The sequence below is a fragment of the Syngnathus leptorhynchus genome, chromosome 5, assembly GCF_054491065.1.
Source record: "Syngnathus leptorhynchus isolate UIUO chromosome 5, UIUO_Slep, whole genome shotgun sequence".
NCBI lineage: Eukaryota > Metazoa > Chordata > Actinopteri > Syngnathiformes > Syngnathidae > Syngnathus > Syngnathus leptorhynchus.
Window position 1 is genome coordinate 11,545,001 of NC_141199.1, and position 20,281 is coordinate 11,565,281.

Below are 20,281 nucleotides of genomic sequence, written 5' to 3' on the forward strand. Positions count from 1 at the left end.
CAGGGTTTTTAGGACCGAAACATTCAGCATTGATTGCTTTGCACCACAAAATAATCCTGGTGTCAGTGTAGTCAAAATGAAATGTTGAAGTTCATTATTTACATATGGCTATCAGGCCTCTTAGACATGACACCAAAGTTAAAAAAGTAAAAGTCTTTATTAAGTATCAACACAAAGCAGGGCTGGGAACTCAAGAAAACTAGACATTCTACCTGGAAGAAAGCTTCTCACAGAGTAATCCGAGTTTATATACTTTAAGAGATCTGGTCGATATGACAGAGTAAAGGTTGACATAACACCAGAACACATTATGGAATCAGGCTTATGACAGAATGATACAATACAATGACAAAGCATAAAGGCTCAGCAACCTAACAACTAATAAAAACTGATACATCGAGAAACGACAAGTCACTGACCGGTCACAACACCCGCAACAAGATTCCTTCAAGCAAGCAGGCACTGCAGCAGCCCAGCCCCCCTCCACACACACACACACACACACACACACACACACACACACACACGCACACACACGCACACACGCACACACACGCACACACACGCACGCACGCACGCACACACGCGCACGCACGCACGCACACACTTTATTAAGAAAATACAAAAGATGAAACCTTGCGTATTAAGAATATTATCTAAGCATCCAACAGTGATTTGCTAGCACTTATTTAAATCCCACTGGGTTCAGATAAGACTAGCCCTCATAGATAAACATGAGACAAACCCAACACAATGTGGTATGTTAACTTTCTGTAATCTCAGAACTGTTCTCCCATGTACTTGCAGTACATACTGCAAACCGGGAGCTATTTCAGGCACAAAAATGAAAAAGAAAAGAAACTTGTGACCTCTGCCACGTCATAGAAAATTGAGAGTAGGCAGGCTTACCTGATAGGGGGTTGGGGGGGTTATGTTCTGAAACAAAATCTGTGCGAGTGTGAATTTGCCACGGTCAACCGACAAATGCGTGGGGCTCGACTATATAAAGACGGAACATGAAAAGAAACTACAGTTACCTATTTGTTAAATGAAGAGCTCTAGGCAACAAGCAGCTACTTGGACTTTTATGAAACCTTCTTTCACTGTGCATTGCTAATTTGACAAGCACGCCATGTAACAACACAGAAGACAGAAAATGTCACGTTTTCTTGTTTTATCTCAACCAAGGACAGACTGCATGTGGCACTTTGGATTGCTATTTAGTAGGAGCTCGTTTAGTCGAGTGATAATCATAGCAGATTTATGCAACCAAAGTAGTCAACGGACATGTCTGTTTTGATATCTGCGCCATGCCTTTCTGGTTAAAGTTACACTTGCTGACCTGTGGATTGGAGGGGGGAAAAAAATCAATATCAAAACATATACTAACGCTACAAAAAAGTGATGCAATTGTTAGCACTGTTGCCGGCAGAGAATTTTGTTCATTCAATCGTTGCGTGAGCTCTCTGCAGGGATATTCCCCAACTATGCAAAAAATAAATAAAAAAAATCCATGTAAGGTGAATTGAAAACTTTATATTTTATGCAGTTGTGAATGGTTGTCTGTCTTTATGCATCAGCCTTGCAACTGACTTGCAATGTATCCTGGCTGTACCCTGTCTTTGACCTTAACTCTACTGGGAGAATTTCCATCCCTGCTGTAGATCAGTGTTATTCCTATCGAGCATAACGTAATACTTTGTTTGAATTGTCATCGTTAATGTGTCATGCATTTTAAATTACACGCTGTTGAGAGGTTTCCAACTTCGACGAAACAAATTGAAATACTTACAATGCTGTGAGGGACAAATGCAATAAGTCATTTGAATAAAAACAAACCTCAAGATGACACCAAAACCGAATGGATCTGGGTGTATTCAATTTCCAGTGCTCATGTGTACAAGCGCACCACATACGTGCACCCCTCTATATGACCTTTAGTGTCTACAACTACAACATTTTTTAGCGTATGATTCTTTTTAAAAAAATGTGTTCCATAAGAAAAACGTATCCTCCAGTAAATGCTGGTTTGAATATCTTCTAAAAAAATAATGGCAAGAACTCTAATTAAATGAGAAAAGGCTCTGGCGCAATAAGCATGATCCATTTGGTTATCCCAGGGCCTTTTTAGGGGCAAGTGTGCCTTGAAGTATGAAGTCTTTTACAAGAATGTGTTTTGAAAACTGTGAAAACACAGACATGCATTAATAAATGCCCACTTAAAGTGCAACAAAAAGTCAGCACCCCCCTCAGGTCATTTGCAGAGCATTTGGCTTTTAAGTTAAGAGTGTAATTATAGAATGAGTAAAAGGTGGCTGCTGTAAGAATCAGAATAAATGCAACGCCTAGCTTGTAAGAGAAAAGTATGAATACCCTTAATGGGAGTCAGAAATGTTGATAGGATTCAAGAGTTTTGGACCTCTGAGCAGCAGCTCAAAAAGACATAAGTTTTGCAACCATTTTTATTTTGTTGTTCACAAACGGCTATATCTTGATAGTGTAAGATGTCAGGAAGAAGGAAAACTGCATGGAGTCCCTTACCTTTATCCATCTAAAATACAGGCCTTCTTATTATTATATCATTCTAAAAAAAATACCACCACAAAAAAGTGACTTCTTATATGTTGACCAGATTATTTGAATTCACCATTGTATTTTAACAGTGTCTTTCCCACACTGAAACACTGCACTGCCCGAGTTAATGCCTAATTGCTTTCTCTTCCCACCATAATCCCACATTAGAAATGGGGGCACAGATTTTGACTGCAGGGCATACATTGCAAACATTGATTTACTGTATTTAGCAACGTGAGTGGGGGAGGCCATCTAGATGGAATTTTCTGGGGAAAAAAAGGAAGAGTGAGTACTTCAAAGACCTCTAAAATCATCCACAACAGATCAATTCACCGGAAACAATAGATGAGTAAAGTACATGACCTAAATTACTGCCTTATCACAAATAAAGTTCAAAGTGCATAATTTAAGTCAAGGTTTTGGGTAAAGTGATCCATCCAGAGTTCCAAGGAAATAGCCTTACATGATTATCTTAATTTTTTTTATCATGGCACGTGAAACCCATTTTCCGATATTCAGAATTTTTGGAGTGTCGTTCTCAAGTTGAAGTGACCATTTCAACTAGACTTTGTATTTTGACCAAATTTTCATGTTTGGGAAATCATGTCACATTGATAAGAGATTACACTGTATCTACGACTGACTTTAAAGATATGTCATGCAATTGTAGATGGAAACATGAATGGTTGGACAAAGATTAGCCAAAGAAGTTTCTATTGAGTATGTCAAATAGATTACATTTGCATTGAAAATCAACACCTCAAAGACCACAATTTAATCTGTTTTCAAAAGAGACACCAATTAATCAGGAGAATAACCGGTTCTCAGTGGGGGTAAGGGTCAGGAATAGAAAATAATTGATGCAAGGCAGACAAAAGGTGATTTTAATTAAATCCCGTCTCAAAGCAGGGAGGTTATTTCAATCTGATATTATGGAATAATGTTTATTCAAATATTTCTCAGCAGCTCAAGCAGCCTATCATGCAGCTTGATTATGATATCAAAGCGGGGCAGACAGCTGGAATCCGCTCGGGATCTCCAGTCTTGGATGTACAGCACAGACAAATACAAATGGTAAATTATGACTCAAAAGCTTCTTTCACACCTACAATTAGCGCATCATTTGAGAGAAAATATTGGTTTGGTTCTGTTTCATAAAACATCTACACGAGTCAAAATGCATCACGACCATGCCTATGAGAAGGCTTTGTTGTCATACTGGTCAACAGTAGGTGAAGGAATGATAAACATTGTTCAGAAGGGGAATGAGTAAAATAGTACGGCTAAAACGCCATCAGAGCAGTGAGCACAAAAAGTGGCATGCTAAAGTGAAGACATGCTCATTAAGTCAACTGCTTAATCATGCTATGGCAACATAATGATTATGCCGTATAGGGTTAATTGGGCTGGGTTTATTTGCCAGTTGGAGTGGATCCGAGTGAATTGATTTTATTTCCACAAACAAATGTGCCAAGTTCATTTGAAAACCTACAGAGTTTGGACCACACCTTACTTTAACGTTACGTTAATGAGTAAACATGGTTCTAACGCCAAAGAGAGGGAGAAGAAATTCAAGGACAAAAAGATGCTCGTGTTACAAGCAAACAAAGAGGATAATAATAACCAGATAATTATTTTCTTGTGCAAATGTCATGCAGTTTTACGTAAAAAAAAAAAGAAATCAATGTTTTCAAAATGTTCAATACAAGAAAAGACATCCATGCAGCTCAACCAAGAGGGAAATGCTGAATAAGACATTCCAACACTGTCCCCACTGAGCCACATGACTGACTCCCATCTAATGGAAGCACTGCTTTTAAAACTGGACTCAATATATACCACCGCTGTGGGAATTCCTCCTCACAAAAAGAAATAGCTTCCTCAAATCTACAGGGATCGTATTGAGGGCCTCCTTCGACTGAATTTATAGTGGCAAGATAGATATTTCTTTTGACAGGGCTCCAGCATAGAGATTGTTACCCATTGTATATAACGGAGGCTGGAAGAGCATTCAAGACACACGTAAGGATTGTGACAATAAGAAGCCAATTGGGATTTGTGGCAATCTCACAACTTTGACACATGACCTTGGAAAAACAATACAAACCCCAAAAACTTAAAAGTAGAACACAAAATGTCGCCCTGTCCAAAACAACCCATATAAGGATGACTGTGAATGCAATATTTATGATTATCTCACTGTATGTCAACCAACATGTGGCATAACGAGTACGATACTTTCATCCGACCATAACACATTGCACATGTGAATGAGAAATTGGGAGTGTGCTGTTTCAAAATAGTGAAATCGAGGTGGAACTTTTTGGCCAAAGCTTCAAAAGGTTATGTTTGGGCGCAAACACTCATCACCAACATGAAGCATGCTGGTGGAAGCATCATGCTTTAGGGCTGTTTTTCTTCAATTGGAACTGGGGCTTTAGATAAGGTGGATGGAATTATTAACAGTTTGAAGCATCAGTCAGTGTAAGCAAAAAACTTTCAGGTGCAAAAAAAATAATAATATCAGGAAGAGATTGTGTATGGAATTTTAATAGCCACGCTATGTGCAATGGACATGAAAAAATCTACACACTCCTATTCAAATGCTAAGTGTTGTGAATAAAACAAGTACATGCAGGTAGTGGTTTGTCATGCTTATTCTCATTATGAGGCTCACTTAGTTTCAGGTGGAGTGCACCCTGAACGAGTCAGCAGCCAATCGCAGGAGTAAAAAAAAAAAAAAAAAAAAAGAACATTTACAGTATAAATGCAACATATAATATTGATACTCTATATACCTTGGGTTTGCCTGCTACCCCGTAAAAAGGTAGTGAGGGTTTGACATTAGTCTTCAATCCCATCATAACCTTGATTTATTAGTCTGACTCGGTCCATATTTCATGATAAATCAGTTTTTAAAGGTGTCTCCGGAAAATCCTCAGTCAGGATCTTGGATGGACAGGCACTGTAATGGAAACTGTGTGATTTATGGATGCATGTAATACAGACTACCAATTCTATTGGGATTTAGTACACAATACAATGTTGTTGTTTTTTATTATTTTGCTATTATTTTGGAGAAAAAAAACAATGCTGGACACAAGGGGGGAAAAAAGCAGCTTAAACCTTGTCCAAGTGGATGTCAAATTGTCAAAGGTTAGAAGGGGGCAACCAGTGTGTTGTTACTTACACTCGGTTGTTCACCCATGACAGAGTGATTCAAGCAAAGGGTTAATAACTTGGTGTGACCTCAGATCAACACTGACACACCATTTTCAGTTGTTTTCACACCACGCGTCAGTACAGTATTTAATGACTCATCCGAACAGATAACAATCAGTGTTTGGTAATTAGTTTGTGACAGTGCAGTGATGGACACACTGTACAGTAAATGCTGCCTTTAGGTGCAAAAAAAGTTCCCTCAATATTGTAACTGTGATTTAAAATTCTGATACTTATTTAGCATGGTCCTACTTTTTCAACAAAGACCATCAAAAATTCCATTTGTATTATCATAAACACTCACAGATTTGTTCTACTTATTCAACACATTAGGTAGCCTCAAGCAAAAGTCCCATGGAACAGCAATGTCTGTATATATTTGAAAAAAGACATTGTTTGCATTTTATGCCAAAGAATAAGACGTTTTCGAGATGTTTGGTAATGTCACCATAATGAGCAACCGTAAAAAGTGTTCATTCAAAAAAAAAGGCAAAGGCTTCATTCATAAATAAAATGATTTAATATGTTACGGAATGCAAGATGCAGTAACATTACTCTGTTTGCATTACAATCAAATGGTGGCTTAAAAAGTGTTCTAAGAATAAAAATGGCTGTACTCAATGAGTCACTCAGGATGTGCTATTAGTGAAAGTTAAATTGTAAATATTTAAATAAATAAACAGGCTCTTTGTATGCCTTCAAGTAAAAATATTTTTTTTACCAAAAACAGGTAAACGTACTAGCTGTTCCTTGAATTTGAATCTTGGCTTACCCAGACTGAGGTGGGCCATTCTCTTGTCTCTAACTGCCACCCCCACCCCACAATTGGATATGCTTGAACCACAACAACACTTTCTCTGGTTTCAAATAAAAAAAATTTTTATGGAGTTGAAATTATTTTTTTGTTTCCTCAACGGATACTTCTTGGGTTTCATGGGTCCTACAGTGGCAACTGATTGTGGACGACTCACCGGACACTTTCTAGAGCTCTTTTGTCCATTAGCGTGAAAGCCACTATTTGGAAAATCACAGTATTGACATAGTTGATGAATGGTCAGAATCACTCGGCCTTGCTCACCAGCATAGCACCCGGGACTTTGACACACAGAATGTCAAGCTTTTGGTGAACAAGCTAAGCACTGTTTATTGGAGGAGTACTTTTAATGTGATCCCGCATAGACATACTTGTTTGTCGTGGATAACGATTAATTCTGACCTACAGACATCTATTAATCCAATTTATTCTGTTTTCCGGTTATGTGAGCAAAAAGAGAATAATCGTACCCTTTCCCTGGCATTTTAATAGCACTGATGTCCTCCAAGAGTTCATGACTGCACTTCAATGCACTTAAAATATTGTTTGAACAGTCCTTAGTCACTACAAAAATTGGTATTCTTCAAGACTGTTTGTCTCCCTGGCTAATTTCCCAGTTATATTGAAGTTTTAAAAAGAGTGGTGAATATTTAATTTGAATTGCAAACCATAGATATGACTTGTCAGTGAAATGAAGACATTCCCCTTGAGTGTGCAAATAACTGTGAGGGGTGATGTTTACTCATGTTCCCAAAATTAAAGTACATTAAAAACTCTATCTCAAGAAAATCTCGACTAGAAAGAAATGCAAGCATTAAAAATAGGGATGCCTCCTCCGTGTGGAAGCCAGACAGGCCATCATTCATTATGTTTTTGTTTAAATGAAAAAGCACGGCCAATTTCACAGTTAGCAATTGTACAGAGCTACAATTTTTTCTTTACTTCTTTATCTTATTTTCTTTATTTCTTTCCTTTGCCTTTAAATGCCTTCACATCTGTTGTTTGTACATGTCTTTGAATATTTGTCAACGTATACTATGTTCTTTTACTAATTCTTAGCGAGCTACTTTTGTTTCTTTGCTTTGCCTTTGAACGTCTTAAGACGTTTGTCTGTAAACACATTTCGGAGTCAACACATTAAGTTGCCCTGTGTATGAAATGTGCTACAGTAAATGAAACTTCCTTGCCATTCAGCTACACAAAGTGGCCTCTATAAAAAAAAGTTAGTTTTAATTTAATTTGTGAACATCTATGGGTGGATTGTGTTGTCTGCAGTATATTCCGCGCCTAAAGAGGCTCAAACATTAGATTTCCAATACTGTTGATTAAGATAGCTATAATTAATGAAATAAGTAAATGAGACTTGATGAGGCTTGCATGTGATGTGTTTAAGGGCCATGAGTGGCCAGTATCCCAAGAAGACAAGAGTTGAATCATTGCCCTCAGGGAGCTTGAGAACAACGCTCTTATAGACATTAATTGTGTCGTTTCCCTTACTGCATTAGCCTAAGGGAAGGTCAAACAAACTGCCGTTTTTCCCTAGCCCCTATTTTTTACTTATCTTTTTACCTCGCTTTGCCCCCAGATTTACCCCCACAGTCTCTCCGTGTTGCTTCGCCAGTCAAGCATCCACGCTGACTTTGGATCTCTATTGTTTTGCATTGCTTTTCTGCACCGTCTTTGTTTGACTGCCGGCGCTGTAGCGCAGACTGTGATCTATCGTCTTTGACAGCTCCTAGTGGCTATTACAGCAAACTAGAACAGCAAATAATCAGGGATCCGGGATTTTAAGAATATATGTAGAGATAAAATGCACAAATCTGAAGGTCTATTCAGTCAAAATTTACAAGGTAACAATTGTTTTGGCAAGATGTGAATAATTGACATGAAGAGAACCCTAACCCTTTTTGGTTAAGTGTAGAGTAGTAAATTGTTTCTGTATAACAAATAACTACACAATGTTCTCATGGTAAAGTAAGAACAATAGCTGTTCCTTTCAAATGTAAAAACATAAACATGATTTGGCATAGTCATGTTCTCAGAACAAGTCCTAAAGCACTATTAAAAAAATAAATAAAAATCGGGATTCATGCTTGGATTCCACACTAATTCACGACACAACTGCGGTGTGCGGATCTAAGAATGATTTGATGTCTACAATAGAGTAACTTTGCCGGCATGTATTCCAGGAGTTTCAGTTTCCATAATGAGAAATGTGTGATATACATCTAGGTTAATATGGAGAACCAAAAATGTAATCTGTTGAGGTTAGCGATCAGGGAATTGGATATATTGGAGTTGACATTTGTACTACCCTTTATGCAAAGCGGGAACATAACTATTGGAAATTAATACTTAATTACAGCCTTCTACCTCTTTGATTTCCACACCTTTATGAAGCACTGTTAATATTGCACTAGTCTGTAGTAATGATTGTTTCATACCCCACAGTCACCTTGCCTCCTGGTGACTATCAAATACAGACTTATGTGACAGTTGTCTCTTTGATTAGCTTTGATATTCAAATCGTTCTCAGTTGTAACTCCACGTTAAGTCTAAAAGAAGAGGAACAACGAATAGCAAATCAGCAAAGAGCATATGCTCTTGCGTTTCATTTCATTTTCTTAAGCGGTCGAACAAGGTAAAAGGTTCAAATGTAAAATATTAAACTTATGTAGTATAAATTTATGCAAGGGGCAAACGTCCCCTCGTATGGTTCACTTAACCTAATCCGATCTCTGCCATATGCACTGTAACTCATGTGCCTACGGGGCAGAATAATTTATGTACCACTGCCTGAGCACTGACACGTTGTATCACTGAAACAGCATGTTGTATGGCTGTGCAGACTGGGGCGCAAGAAGGCATGATAACAGTATTAACTGAGGAAACATGAGTTATATGCCATTTAAATGAGAGAAGCTGTTCAGGGATCTGTAATTTGTAATATAACCAATTCCTCGCTAGGTACGTATATTCTAAAATGAAACTAAACTTTTTGCATTTTATTGTATCTATGTATGTTTGACATGTTTGACATGATGTTTGTTTATTTATTTATTTATTTATTTATTTATTTATTTATTTATTTATTTATTTATTTATTTGTTTGTTTGTTTGTTTGTTTGTTTGTTTGTTTGTTTGTTTGTTTATTTATTTATTTATTTATGGTGCCTGACACTTTCATATGAATCTACTGCATATCTGTTATTCTCTCTTTTATCCTCTCTTTTACGTGCCAGCTCTTGTGTATGGATACTGCTGGAAACTGAATTTCCCCTTAGGATCAATAAAGTATGGATCAATCGATACACACACACACACACACACACACACACACACACACACACACACACACACACACACACACACACACACAAACACACACTATTACTTATTACTAACTCGACAGTATAAGTCATACTAGTCAAAATAAATTGCAAAAAAATATTGTAGTTATTTGCAGTGTTTTGCTCATAGATTCTGATAACTATATATTTTATTTTTTTACAATTATATTAATTTGAGCTACAATTTCTTCATGAGATTGATCAAAAAAGACTGTTTGAAGACTGGAGCCCTAAATGGAATTATGCTAAATAGAAATTATAAAACATGAATGATGTGTGGTAACTAAAGGCAGCCCCAAGGATTCTTCACACTTTTGAAAATAGACAGCATGTTTATAGAGTCCTGCAGGGGTTGGTTACGTTTCAACAGCAACTGAAACATCTTCCTAGTTCGACAGAAGCCAAAGACAATTTCTCTAGCAGCAGTGCCAGACTGTTGCTTGGGTTTCAATGTGCTAAAGCAAGCCTCTTGAAAGGTTAATCTATCAGGCAGCTAGTTTTACTGGAAACAATATATATCAAGAATGTGGACATTCTCCATTTAAATTGAACACAAATGATTACGGTCATCTTTGTGTTTCAATTTACTGCTTTCACTGAATTTGTGGTTGTACCATTGGTACATATATGTGAAATACGCACTTTTTTACAGCTGTATATATACAGGAGTACAAATCATTGTTTTGAGGGAAAAATCTTTTTGTGCATGTGTGTGCGTGCGTTTGGGTGGCACGATATAATGCATATTTCTTGGAAAGTATAATCAACACAAAGATAATGAATTAAATTAGTTTTTTTGTACTTTAGTAAAACACCAACAAAACTCAATAATGCATTAGAAAAGAACTTGCAAGATGTGTGTGTGTATAGCAATTGTGATCTGACACAAGCTATTCCTGCAAAAGGTCATTTGGTTATGAAGACTTCTCAAATAGCACAGCTCCCACTCATTACCTCTCCACAAAGTCACTCATATATATTCACAATGCTTCAGACGTGCATCATCCAGAAGGCTCAGTAATATATTTTGTATTTATTTTATCTATGCTATCAAAGTAATTACTTTATTCAAAAACAGATAAATGAGTTTGTGCTGCTGTAAATAAGAAATATGGGATAGAATTGAATTATGTTGCAAAGTAACTATGCATTGAAAAACACGGTGGGCCCAAGAATCAAGGATGGTACGTGTTCAGTTTAGTTACGGTATTTTTTGGACAATCAAGTGCACCATGTTATAAAGCGCACCGTGTTATAATGTGCAGTAGGTTATAAGACACACCAGGTAATAAGCCTAACAAACAAACCAGTACAGCAAATGAGTCAAACTTTATTCAATTTCAATTCGATATCCATACATAAGGCGCATTGTTGATTTTTGAGAAAATTAAAGGATTTTAAATGTGTCTTCTAGTGTAAATTTTAAGTTGTCTTCTAGTTAGTTAGTTAGTTAGTTAGTTAGTTAGTTAGTTAGTTAGTTAGTTAGTTAGTTAGTTAGTTAGTTAGTTAATTATCAAATAATTGCTCGATCTGTTTTATTGTAAGAAAAATAGCTCACCTGTTGTGGTTAGCGTTTCATTGTCACGTGCCCACAATGTTTTCAAGATTGTTCTTAAAGTATAACATCTTCAAACGTACAGTAGCGTGGAAAGTGCATATCTCAGCTGAAACGGAACAGGCTGCTAAAGTAGAACAAGGACATTAAAGGAAGGATTTAAATGTTACGTGCGATTCCTCTGAATTGTGGCCAACATTCTTGATTTCCCATTGCATTTAGCCCTCTGGATCCATAACCTTAACATATGTAACAGTTAATAGAGTTAGAGCTCAGGTCTTTGCTTGCAAGCCCGCCCATCTAATGATATTAGAGTTGATTCTATAGTTTGATCAAGCTATCAATGTCAATCACGTTTGCGCTACTCAAAGCAGCAAGCCCTTGACTTGAAGGGAATTGGCGTAGCAGAGCGTGGGGAGGGGCGCAGGAAAAGGGCTGGCAGGATTCTAATGCAATAGAGTTGCCAGATCTGAAAGCTTTTTATTGCATTAATATGTTCCTGGATAATTCTATCGGGTCTCCTGGTATGACCTTTAAGCCCAATTAAAGTCTCATTTCGTCAATCAGCTAAATCCTAGACGGTGATGGGAGAGTGTTCAGCTGTTCGAATATGGCCGTGCTTCCAATAACAACAAAGGATTGTGTTTCTTGTTTCCCATAAAGTAAGACTTAATTGTAATGGGCAGGCTTGGAAATGTAATGATATAAGAGACAAGATATTCTACATTAAATAGGGCTTAACACTGATCCAGAGAACAGCAGCTAACTAAGATAGAATAAAGTGACAAATAGTTTCCCTTCAATGAGCTAATCTCTAATGGTTTTTCTATTTGGGCTTTTCAATGTTATAATGCCGTTGATTTATTGCTATTGAGCTTGTGGTCACGTCCATATTTGTTTTTTCTAGTTTTATAAGTGTTTCAGTAGCCCGCATCAATTGTGAAGTGGCGTTCAGGGACATTCCTAGATATACTGGTATCTCATCCTAAATGCCAATCTCGCTCATAACACAAGTGTGTGCCCTGCTTTGTTTATACTTGAGTCTCACTCGGCGGTCTGCTGATCATAGCCGAGCAGCGGCGAGTCCTCCATTTGAAACATTGTATTATTTGACTCATCAACTTCTGGAAGTCTTTTGGAGTTCAGAAAAAGTTCACTTGGCTGTATTGGAATTTACTCTCTTCATGATTATATTGTTGAGTTACATAACATATAAAACTAATAAAATGATAAAAGAGTCATAAAACCTTACTACCACTGCAGTATCAATGTGTTGGACTAATGCATTGATGGCACTGTGTTGTTATTACTAACATTGTTCTTAAATGCAAATGGTGTATAACAGGTGTGGTCATCATTCTCCTCGATTAAATTTAGTTTTGTTTTGTTTTTTCCTAAGGGGTCAAATATCAAGGTATTTAAACTTCAATAGACCAAATGAATATGGTCTAAACTGATGGGATTTACAGACCTCTGCCCCTTACTGTGCTATGTGTATACAATTGCAGCATCAGCAGGAGAATAGCTGTGTGCTCGCGATGTGACATTGAAAACAAGAGATGCATTTATGGTTAAGAAGTCCACTGGGAAATTTAGTTTAAAAATACAGTCATGTTACAGCAACATTACTGAGAAATGTAGTTAAATTAGTAATGTCAATACATGTAGTGCTGCTACTAACAAAAAAACAGACAGTCTATGACATGACATCTATTGTTTCCATATGAGGTAACCACAAAGATAGAGTGAGCTTTTTATATTGGCTAAATAATATACTAAATAGGAATGCTGCATGGATGATGGGTTATTCGTGTCAAAGGGGTGTTGAAGTTGATTGTTGAATCCAAAAATTACTCTTGTGGGGTTTAACTGAATCTGCAGAACAAATCAGCTCTGCGTCAGTGGCAGGATTTGACAACATTCAAATCATGATAGACATTTGATTCCATGACGGTTGAGTGAGATAAAACTTCCGTGATTTATATCTTTAATGTGTGCATGGACTCCATAATTGTGATCCAGCCTTGAGTGGCAAACAATTTTAAATTGTTTAAAGTGGGAGGTTAATATGTGCCCGGTGGATTGCAGCTTGTCGAGTAGTGCATTAGGTGTTGACAAATGAGAGGGAGGCCATGGCATGCTGTGGATAACCTGTGATTTATTGTTGGTTCTAGGAGTCTGGAGGGCCGGTAATGCAGAGGCAATAGGGAAATGAAACTAAATTAATGGAACAAGAAACTCGTACACGATGTTTTGTGTCAAATTAGTGTTGGAGAAGCAAGACTATGACATGTAACTGTCAAAATGTTGTTTTTTTTAATTGTAGGATTAAACAAAAAGACCTAGTCTCAATATTTACTGTTATTAATTGAGTAATTAATCACATTGATTTGTCTACCATGTTAACGCATCAGCCCTGACTGCCAGATTACAAAAAAAGGAGGATCATGAAAAATATAGAGTATCAGAGAAAGCATGAAGTTGTGAAAACACAAGTTAATTGATGAACAAAGACGTGTAACCGTGACATTTGCTATTGCTGTCATGGTTTACATTGTCATCACTGTGCACTAGAATTGTCTGATATAGACGTAGATGACATTTAAAAAAAAAAAATGCATGTCAATATTGAGGGTGTACATGCAAAAAAAAATCAGTTGAGCAACAAAGAAGAGTGAATAAAAAAACACATGTTTATTACTTTATTCCTTCTTTTTTGAAGGGATCAATATTTGTCAACTGTGGGCATGTGAAGCCCTGTCAGAGGTTTCTGTGATAAAGGGCTATATAAATAAATTGGACTTGACTTGAGGTGTAAACACGCCCACTCGGTGCATGTTAGGGAAACCAAGGAGAAAAAAAAAAGCATGACAAAGTAGAACAGATGGATCATGTAAAGAGCTTTGCTGGGTTTCTGGATGAAAAATGGATAGAAATAAAATTAAAGTGCAGGTAGAGATTATCGAGTATTAAATAAACTACATGTAATTGTGTGTACTAAATTTTACTCGTTAAATAATAAAAATACAGAATAATTGTCTTCGAATTTAAATGATTTTTTGACTATATCTGTGCTTGGCTGTGTCCCACAGTACACTTGTCATTAATGTGTAGACGATCTTTGATGAAATAGTGTGCCCTTTAAACAGCAAGAGTGATACTGCACCATTGAGTTGGGCAACATTTTTTGTTGATCAGTGACACAAATGCTGCGTGCTGCAACTACGTATATGGGAATACTGCAGCAATGCATCTCACCACCTCTCATTTATACAGCATGGTACTTTGCCATTTATGTGGGCACTTAATCGTTTCTCTCTTTATGTCGTTTAAAAATAAGGGAGACATTGCCTTTGTGTTAGACAAAAGCAAGACCTCATTCTTTAAACTGAAGCCACATTTTACAGCTTAATGAATTCTAAAATGTAGAAATTGCAAGTTCATCGAATGGAAGTGTACTTTTAACAGTTTTAAGACTGTCTAAAAAGTACTTGCCTTTTGAGAACCCGAGAAATATTTGGTCAGGGCCAAGTATTTCTTGTGGCCTCCATTTATGCTTTGTCACAAAGATCTAATTTTCATACTTGGAGTCTCATGAAGGCAGCATAAACACAACAACACACACTGTCACTGCATTAAATAAGCCACTTTGATTGTTGAATGAGCATTCTGCATGGCAACTTGCAATGGGGCCGTGGAAAAAAAAAAAGGCCATTCATCTTCCCCTAATGATTGGCCTACCGCACCATCCATGTTTGGTTTTATGTGCCACATCCAGCTAACAGTGAGATGAGTGTGCTCAATATCACACTCCCTAAATCGTTCTTGGGACTGCTCACAGAGCTGCCCAGTTACCCCTTTTACCTGCCATGGCTTCTGGCTATGGCTATATTCTGCCCAAGCTCCCTTGACCCAGGCTGGTAATGCATTACTCCCTAGATCAATTGATAGATTGGCCCTGTCTGAGCTGCCGTAACTAAATCAGCTGCTCCTGATGATTCAGCACCAGCCAGGGAGCCGGGTATGCTGTCACCAATCACAGATCACCAGCAGCTAAGACAGGTATGGACATTCTCCTGTCACTTGAACCTAATTTATGGCCAGCTACCACATTGATTAACCTTGTGCTTTGGTTCAAGCTTCCTACGAAAAAAAATAAATGCTGCCTTTGGATGCTAGGTGCGTGGAAGTGGTTGCTTACATTTCTTATTACCATTAATAATGGCTTACAATAATGCCATGCTGGTTTAAAATAAAGCACACTCGAGACTGTGATTAGCACTGACTATTGGCATCATATTGATAGTACAGGGTTGAATATCTATAGTATAGATAAACTAAACTAATTAAACCTTTGGGAGCTATAAACTAAAACTTTGCTTTTGTTACCACTCAAACAGTACATCCCACCACCCTGCGTTGTTGCATTCTTTAGTTCTCTACTTGCAGACAAGGTGAAAAAGGAACCTTGTCCAATATTAAGTCAATAGAGAGTGGGGAATTGTGTTTCCATCCGGTGAGGCTGCATATAAATGCACTCTGTCTCTATCTATTGACAATTTCATTGAGCGAAAAAATGTTATTAAGGAACACTAAGTGAAGAGCAGTGAAGTTAAACTGTATGAATTTGCCTTTCCTAAATGACAAAAAAAAGCAACTGAATGAGTTGAATTTCAGAATCAAAACTTAAATACTTAAATATGCTATCAAGCTGTGATGACAGACGTTTATCGCTTTATAGACATAATAGATGGGAAGGAAATCTGGCAACACTTACATTGTTCATGTACTCGCTCAGCAAGTCTTGGAGGGCCTGTCGAACAGCATTGCACTCCGCCACGATGCGTTCGCGCCGGTCGTCACGTGTGCATGATGAGTCTGCCATTAATGCGGCACCACTGATAATGCTCTCTAAGCGCTCCTCCAAAGAAGGGCGAAAACGAGCTTCGCTGAACGTCAGAGGGTCCAGGATTATTTTGTTCTGGAAAAGCAAAAAGAGAGTAGAAAAAGTATTCACTTGGATGTTTTAATTAACGGAGAGGGCAAGAGCAATGGATCATGCAAAAATATTCTACAAACAGTATAAGAAATAGATTGTGTGTGCGTGTGTGTGTGTGTGTGTGTGTGTGTGTGTGTGTGTGTGTGTGTGTGTGTGTGTGTGTGTGTGTGTGTATATCCTGAGAAAGAAATGTGCAAAACATTAATTCATCCTCATTTTATTTTGGTATAATTGTGAAATTGTTATCTCCACGTTCACAACCAACATCTACACCAGATATTAGAGCTTTCCGAAGGGAACAAGCCAAAGCCTAATACACGGAGGACCTGAAGAATGAAAGCTGTAAAGAAGAAACGAACATGAAGGCCTAGTGAGAACATCCCTGGAGGCCCTGATTCCATTGTTATTCAAGCATGATGTCAGGTACCAATTATCATAGGGCATGCAGAATAGTTGGGGTAGAAAGATTAGAAAAAGCTTGATTGACGACAGCCGGGAGGTTTTCAAGGTAATTGGCAATAGCTCAAATACTTCTCCATCAGAGAACCATGAAACCATTTATATTGTCACTTCGCCCTTCTACAATGTGAGCTTTTTAATGTCACAATCAATAAACGTGTGATTAATGCAGAAAGGAAATTTACATTGTACCTGTGAGCATCTCATGTATGTCATAACATCTCTTTGATTTTATACTTGTTTTATACATAACGTATTTGTTTTAACCAACTTCGACGGATATGCAGTTTCAAGAGCACAGCAATGTTTAAAGGGACAGCCAACCCCAAATTTTATTCACAATAATATGTACTAAGATAGTCTAACATGATATTATGATTCATATTGCAATTTTGGAATTTGAATTAAGCAGCAAAAAACACTCATTTTGCCATTTGATGTCCACTTAAAATTACATCAGACAGTAGTTGTTTAGGGCTCTGGTAACGACGAATCATGACTCAGCTTCAGAAAACGGGTAAAGTAATTTCATAAAAACTCTGATGAAGGCGGAAGTACACGCCGAAACATGTCAGGTAATGCAACCTAAAATACCTTGTTTGAGATAAAAGAACCAGTCAAGTGATTTACAAGTAAAACAAAATGAACTGAGTACAACTAATTTCATAATAATTAAAAGACACCCACAAGATAGTGCATTGTGTTTTTACCAACTAGTCCAAAATGCAGAGTAGTCTCTCTCACCATTATTCTAGACAAAGCGTCCTATACAATTTGAATAGTTTGACAGTTGGTAGAATCAGAAGCTTTTTTTTCCCTGTAAACATTCAGGCCATTTATATGACCTCACTTTAGATGAACTAACATTACCTAGGGACTGTAAATGTCACAGAGTGAAAAACATGTCTTTGAAAAGCTTCACATATTGTACAGACTAGATAAGACTCAGCATGAACAGTGACTCTACATGTGATCTGAATCAAATGTTTCATATATGTAAATTAGTAAAATATATAATGTCCTGTAGTGTACCGGGAAATATAATACAATATATACAAGCATTTATTGTACTTTTATATTGTTTGTACAGGCAGTAGGAACAAAGCCTCAACTACACTGGTGACTAAAACATGTTAATTAAAAGAAAATGACTGTCAGGCCCAATTAAAAAGACACAATGACAAATTAGATTTGTCAGAAAATCATTAAGTTGAAGAAAGGTTTTGAACGATCAGGGCAACATGAAGCGCATTGCTATGAATAAAAGAATACAGTAGCGGAACGTTACATAAAGTATAAAGTGGCTTCATGCTGCGCATAAAGTTAAGATAGGCATGTACCTTTGCAAGTCATTTTCCTCTGAGGGTTAAATATGCAACACAAATATCCCCTTAAAATTCAAATGTAAGGCATTGTTGAAACTTTAATACAGACGGAAGATACAACTAGAGCAAAGAGATGGGTGACCACATTAATTAGTAAGAGGAAGCACAGCAGGAATTTAAGCTAAAAATTGTGTTTTCTGAAAATAGTGAGTGAAAATCCCATTGTGCTAACTGCTTCCGGTTCAAATACATAAGGTAGTTACAAAGTTATATCCCCCATAGAAACAAAGAAATGGCATTGTATAACTCCAAGCAGACCAGTCAACGTTTGCTGAGGAACTAAAATTTTCTTTGGGTACTCATTATTCCTGTTGAGTAAAACAGCTATTTTTGTGACGTGCATTCTCATTTTTCATTGTTGTCTTTTCGAAAAAAACAAACACTTATACCAGACAAAATTGTGATTTAACAGGTTCTTGCTGAAACGTACACAAATATAAACAGTCAAAGTGCCTTCGCCTCAATGTGTGTTTGTATGCATTTGACAAACTGTTTGACAAACTGTGATGCACTAAAGTATATCTGCACACATGGAAACAACCCTGCAATAACAACTCGGTGCTCTGCTTAAAGAAATGGATGAGAACATTGGAGGTCTCTATGTTTAATGTGATCCGGAGTTTGGCCAAAGGCAGACTGCACTAGACATTCTCAACTATCAGGTGACGGCTCTTTGGATCTCCTGATGTGGCCAAAAACATGGCTATTTAATGAGAAATGGGATGTACTGAATCATATTGCATCAGTAGAATATGTGCTTTTGTCATGTTACACCATTAAATGTAATGCTTCCGTCCTTTGCAATCAAGGAAAGCCTGAAGTCTCAAACCCATGGATATCACCAGACGCTGAGTTTTGGCTCTGGTGATACTCTGCCAAGCCTCAGCTACAGCTGTCCTCAGTTCCTGCTGTTCTTTGAGCATTTTTCTTTCAGCTCTGTCCTCCTCAAGTGAAATGCATGTTGAATCAGATTCAGGTAATGTGACTGACTTGCCCATTGCAGAAGAGGTCACTGTTTTGCCTGTAAAAACCTTTGGTTGTTCTTGCTTTGGGTCATTTGGTCCATCTGCATTGTGAAGTGAGATCTAATGTGTTTTGAAGCATTTCTTTAATTTAGATGAACACTATTTTGTGGTGTAAGGATTTGGCTATCATGTCTATCTCATAGGTAGGGGTATCGAGATTGAATCGAGGGCCTTTGTATGTAGTGGGTACTCTGGCAGATTACCGGCCTTTTTTTGGAATGACTATCACAACATGCCAAGGTTGAAGCGAATTACAATATGCATATTTGATAATTTAATGCTCGCTGTACCGGAGGTTTTGTGAGATAGAATATGTTGCTGTTCCCAAAGATCTCATACATGGTGCCAGATATCTGTATTGTCACAGTCTAACGGATACAATGAGAACATAATATTTGTGGAATTCACACCTTGATCTACTCAAAGATTTTTTAAACAAACAGATTACTCAAGCTCCATAGACGACTATAACAGTTATTCAGACGAGAGCGTTTAGCGCACAGCTCAAGGTTTTATGTTGCTCTGAGAGATTCACAAGTGGTAGGAGGTGATGGGTCCTCTTCACAACAACTAAATTGCATTGACGCACAAGGACGTGCAAATCAATCTTAAACTTTTTGGAGGCTATAACAGATGAAGGTTGCCTCATTTTTTGCGAAAATTGTGATAGCTATGTTAGAATTGCCTAACGCAGTAGTTGCCTTCACACCTAAGGCAAGACTGCAGTAGGAAAAGTATTGATACTTGTCTGCCACCTATTGACCTCCCAGCAATAGCTGTTGGAGAAGGGAAAATGCAATATCACAAGTCGTGTTATCTCACCCAGCGTGACAGACCCACATCTCTGGTGTTTTCCACTAGACAAAAAAAAATTACGCCCTTCACACATGCCTTTCCC

At 37.5% G+C, this 20,281-nt stretch overlaps 1 protein-coding gene across 5 annotated transcripts in view; it reads right to left on the bottom strand.

The window, feature by feature from the left end:
- ctnna2 (catenin (cadherin-associated protein), alpha 2) overlaps positions 1–20,281 on the bottom strand; it is a 186,013-nt gene that overhangs the window by 101,231 nt on the left and 64,501 nt on the right. For all 5 annotated transcript variants that reach the window (XM_085912130.1, XM_085912129.1, XM_085912128.1 and 2 more), the window contains one exon: positions 16,293–16,496. In XM_085912130.1, the coding sequence (XP_085768256.1) occupies positions 16,293–16,496 (204 nt within the window). The remainder of the gene's footprint in view (positions 1–16,292; positions 16,497–20,281) is intronic.